The sequence below is a fragment of the Penaeus vannamei genome, chromosome 3, assembly GCF_042767895.1.
Source record: "Penaeus vannamei isolate JL-2024 chromosome 3, ASM4276789v1, whole genome shotgun sequence".
Lineage (NCBI taxonomy): Eukaryota > Metazoa > Arthropoda > Malacostraca > Decapoda > Penaeidae > Penaeus > Penaeus vannamei.
In genome coordinates this window covers 21,912,728-21,917,727 of record NC_091551.1, presented here as the reverse complement: position 1 = coordinate 21,917,727, position 5,000 = coordinate 21,912,728, and the positions used below count along the sequence as shown (strand labels likewise).

Genomic DNA, 5,000 nt, shown 5'->3' with positions numbered 1-5,000 from the left:
CCAGTTTGCATCTACAAACTGTAGCTAAGTCATGCATTATTTCCACCAAATACATTTTTTACTAAAAAAAAAAAAAATAATGGCAATTTTCTGACGAAAAAAAAAAGTCACTTTTTTGCAAGGTGACTGAAACATTGTTGTTTCAGATAGATATACATAAATGCTACATTTGGTACTCCTATTTGTTGACTAACTCTGGTCAGAAGGAAACTGCAGTACTATTCACTATAAGGAAACTATTACATAATTTGCGAATTCTATCATCTTGCTCTTTTTTTTTTCTTTCTTTCTTTTTTTTTTTTTCTTTTTTTTTTTAGCGCAAAAATTTACACAGCTTTTTTTATAAAATTTCTTGTGCTCAAGCATCACATATCTATGCACATTGTGTAAAATAATTAATGACCTAGCTAAAAAACTAAAGCAAGGAGGACCGGATAATGAATTTTGTGATTGTCCCGATGACTCCTCGCCTTAATAAGATTGTAGTAGTAAAGTTCTTTATAATGAAAATGACAGTATCAATATTTATAGCATTGGTGAAAAAAGGGGTTTCCCGCAAACTCAAAGAAAGGTGAAATCAGGTGGTGTCACAAGGTCTACTAATTGACTCCTTTGTGGCTAAGCACTGGCAGAGCCATCCATGTGCAGAGACATTTCACAAAACAATAGTAAAGTGAACACATTTTTCCAGCAGCATTGGGTTAATCAACCTTCAGAGAGCACCCCTTACTCTCTTTCAACATTCTCCATTTCATCTCCTACTGCACAGTCGTCTTCATTGTCTACCCTCTTCCCCCTCATTACTACTCTTCATCTTTATTGTCCTCTTCACCACAATACTACCTCACCCCACCCCACTCTATCTTCCTCCTGACCTTGTCCTTCTACTGCTTCCACCTCTGCAAACCTTTTGAGTACTCTCTTTGGCCGAGCCAGTTGGGATTGATTCTTTGTGATTCCCTGTACAGCCCCTTACTCTAACAGTACCCTTCTCTTTCAACAATGTCTCAAAAACAAGTAGGCAAAGTTTCCTTTCACAGTCGTTCTGATTCTTCATGCCTTGTGGTAGTTACATCTGTCTCCAAGCTCGTTCACTATCTATCCCGACTGACCTCACTGGCAAACCTATTCCTGCTGAACCTCACTCCTACTGGAACTGTTTCCATCTCCTTGAAAAATCTTATCAGTCTGTGAAAATTACCTCCTTGCCTGTCATGTTGATTATGATGCAGTAGCAATTCCTCCCAAAGGACAGCATAAGTCTTACACTAAGATTGCCAAGATTAGCTTCCATAGACATGACCTCCCCATGAAGTTCATATTGGTAGAGCATCCTGACCTGTCTGACCATATTGATCCCTAACTTTCCAGTGTCAGAAATGGTGTTTTGGCCACTCAGCCGAACACTGTCACTCCACAGCCCACTGCCCTCTATGTGCCCAACCTGGTCTTGACCATTCAAATTGTTTTCCACAATCACATGTGTATGCCAATTGTCGTGGCTCGCGTGATGTATTTTATAGGAGCTGCCCTGCCTATAAGCTCAAATGTGAGGTAGCAGCTCTCAGATTCAAACTAGGTCTAACTCTACATGAGGCCAAACAGGAAGTATGGCAGCGAGGTTTTTCTCCCTTAACCTATTCCAAAACTGTACATCCCACCTTCTCAAGATGTCTCTACACCTCCCCCATTATCTCTTCTCTCTACCCCGAACCATCCTACCTCTATTCCCCCTCTCCTTTTCCAGTCTAAATCCAGAGACTCCACTCTATACCACTTCTCCAAAACCTACCCCTCCTCCTCCTCTTTACCTGTCGGAGCAGATAATCTGAACGTTCCACACCATCTTTACCTACCACATCCTCTCCTACACTCTCCTTTTCCCCTGGTCCTTCAACATCTATCCCCTTTTCTCCTCCTCACAAGAGAACCTTTGTTTCTCAGACCTGCTCATCCAACTTCCCTACAGAGTCCCTTGAAGACATCCAAAAATTCATAGACATGACCCAAGAGTATGTTCCACTTTCTCATCGACCCTCCAATTCCTCTATTCCTTTTCTTCCAACATTTAAAGTATTCGCTAATATCCATCCTCATGTCCTTCAAATTCCCCCCTACCCCTGTTCCTCCCACTCTTTCCGAACACACTCCATCTGCACCATCCCTTCTGTTCCCCATTATCCTCTCCCACCTGGAGACTCGTGTGAATCCCTTCTTTCGCAACAGAGTCCTTCTCCGGATCTCTCCCCTGCTGATACTCTTCCTGATTCTTCACCACATTCCCCAGTTCCTCTATCTTAACCTTCAAATTCTTTTCCTGCTACTTCTCCAACAGCCATCTTTACCCTTATTACCCATCGATTGTTTCATGAAAGCTCTTTTGCCAATTTTCCTTAAACAATGTTCCTATTCCTTCCCCAGCAACAGATACACTCCATTTCATCCAATCACCCTATACCCTTAACCCTTTCCTTTTCTAATCTCTGATTTACTGTATTTGTACACCCTCTTTACCCTTTTCCCTATCATACAAGCCTATAACACTTTATAACCTTTGGCATCTAACACATTGTATGCTCATTATTAACCCATTTTTACCCTTTTTACCACAATACTTTACCATTTACGCCAGAATGAATTAACTTCAAATCTGCAATCACATGAAATATGATTTCAGTTATGAGATGCATATTTTACATCAAAATAAAGTAACTTTAGGTCCATAGTCAAAGGGAATATGATTTCAGGCCTAACACATAAAGGGTGGAAGGATGGACAGACAAACAGATGAAACACATGCAGAATTATAATATAAATAAGTATTCATAAATATGGATATTTATAATTACATTTATATATATTCATAGGGATGCTTATATTTAAGTTTATTTTGTGGGTCCTGAAATGCTTTTCTTGTCAGTCAATCAATCCCCCATTTTTTCCTTCTTTTTCTTTTTCTTTTTTATATTTTTATTCTGATTTTTGCAAAGTCCGGATTCTTTTTTGAATTTGAATACATTTCTTCTCAGTAAAGCTGTTACCAATTACATTACATATTACATATTAATGAGAACTGGTACTAGTACTCCTCATACTTTTCCGTGGGGGGGAACTTCATAAGGTCATTTCAGCTTTCTGCCCAGCTCAGGCTAGGAGAGGATTAGTGGACAAGACAACAAGTAGGACCTCATGTTAAAAAACCTTAATATGGAAGAACATACTATTATATTTAATTATGATAAGTGAACAAATGTCTTTTGTTATTTTTATAATAATTTTCATAGATGTAGTAAAGATTCCTTTTGTGGAAATACAGAATGTCCTTTGAATAAACTGTTTCATATTTGTATATGTATGTATTTCATATTCAAAGGAAAAGGTTTAAGAAAAAAAAAACATAAAAATATTTCCATTCCAGTAGCAAGAAAGCAAAGAATGCTATGACCAAGTGCTCAGATATCTTGTGATATTGTATCAAGTCATATGTGATGGAGTCTTTAGTTTCATGTTGTACAATATGCAAAGCCTGTTGTAATGGAGGTAGATGTCAAATATGACAGAATATAGCATTATCTTCTGTAGATTTTTTGTTGGGGATTTCTAGGAGCTTCCTTCAACTATTATTAGCATTGAGTAATGTGTGATATACAGATGATGGGAAAAATAAATCAATTTACATGATAACAGTTGACATAGCCTACATTTCTAACCAGACTCCATACTCCTCAAACCCATCATCCTCTCTCTTACTCTTTCTCCCCCTTTTTTTTTTTTGTAAATCTATCTATCTCCTTCCCCTGCTCTTATGTGTTCTCTCTCTTTTCCCTTTCCTCTCTTTTCATCTTCTTCATTCATATCTTTTCTCTCTGTCATTCCCTTCTATTTTATCTGCTTTGCATTATCAAACAAGTCACCTCCCAATTTTATGCATTAAACTTTGAATATATAGTGTATAAATTAATATGTAATATTTCTATTTTCAGGCTTAGTGATTCTCTGCTTAGAATGAAAAATGGCAAGGAAAAAGGTGGTGGTGGCAGCAAGGAGAATCACAAATATACATGCCGTGGAAATCATGTAAGTTCACTTATGTTAATCATTATTTGTTCAGGATTGATGAGAAAGAGAATACCAGATTAAGTAAAATGACTTTTCAATATTTGTCTTTTTTATCTGGACTTTTTTGTGGGTTAAAGGTGGGGCATGGACATGAAACATGAAGAAAAAGGAAAATTATATGCCTTTGGTAGTGTAGTGTGCTTTTAAGAGAAGATATTAGTTAAGTGAATTATTGAAGTAGATTATTGTAAATGAATATTTCATCTGTATTTTTTTTCTTCTTCTTTAATCTGACTTTATAATATGAAAGTGTGGCAGTGTAAGATTTATTTGTGTTGATGATGCAAGCTAATAGATTTAATACATAATCTTTTGTAAAATCCATATGACTAGAAATATTTGAGTGTTTTTATTTTTTTAATTCTGCAAATTAACACAGTAATGTCTCTGCAGTGAACCTCATGAATGTTAACACTTAGTGAGATAGATAAACACAAAATGATCTAGACTAACAGTATATTTGTATAATGGAAATGAAGTGAGATGAATATCAACAGCTTGCATATGGATCCTGGAGAAGAGAGTACATTAGTGGCTTTGTTGTTCTGATGACCATTTACTTTTGTGTTGGATTTAGACATCTGATAAGTTTTTTTATGCAAAGAGCCATCTTCAAAAATTTTGGGTTGCAGATTTATTTTTTGAGAGATTGTTTATCTTTATTCTGAATTTTATATTTGATTAGTTTTAACCAGAATCCTCCCCAGGATATGAATGTTGAAGAAGAACTAGCCAAGTTACAACCATCACAGCGCCTCCTGGATTACTACAGAGAAAAGGTAGCAAAATTTGAGCAGGAGACCCAGGAACTGGAAAATTTCCTTAGGAAGTGAGTTTTTACTGGTGAAATTATCTCAAAACATTGGTATCGTTACCTGCTC

The 5,000-nt window shown here is 36.6% G+C and overlaps 1 protein-coding gene across 1 annotated transcript in view; it reads left to right on the top strand.

The window, feature by feature from the left end:
- Nucleotides 1-5,000, top strand: part of LOC113822754 (coiled-coil domain-containing protein 77) — a gene marked incomplete in the record, with an annotated part of 17,464 nt that overhangs the window by 3,344 nt on the left and 9,120 nt on the right. The window contains 2 exon segments of the mRNA XM_070142422.1: nucleotides 3,984-4,077; nucleotides 4,827-4,948. Coding sequence (XP_069998523.1) covers nucleotides 3,984-4,077; nucleotides 4,827-4,948 — 216 coding nt within the window.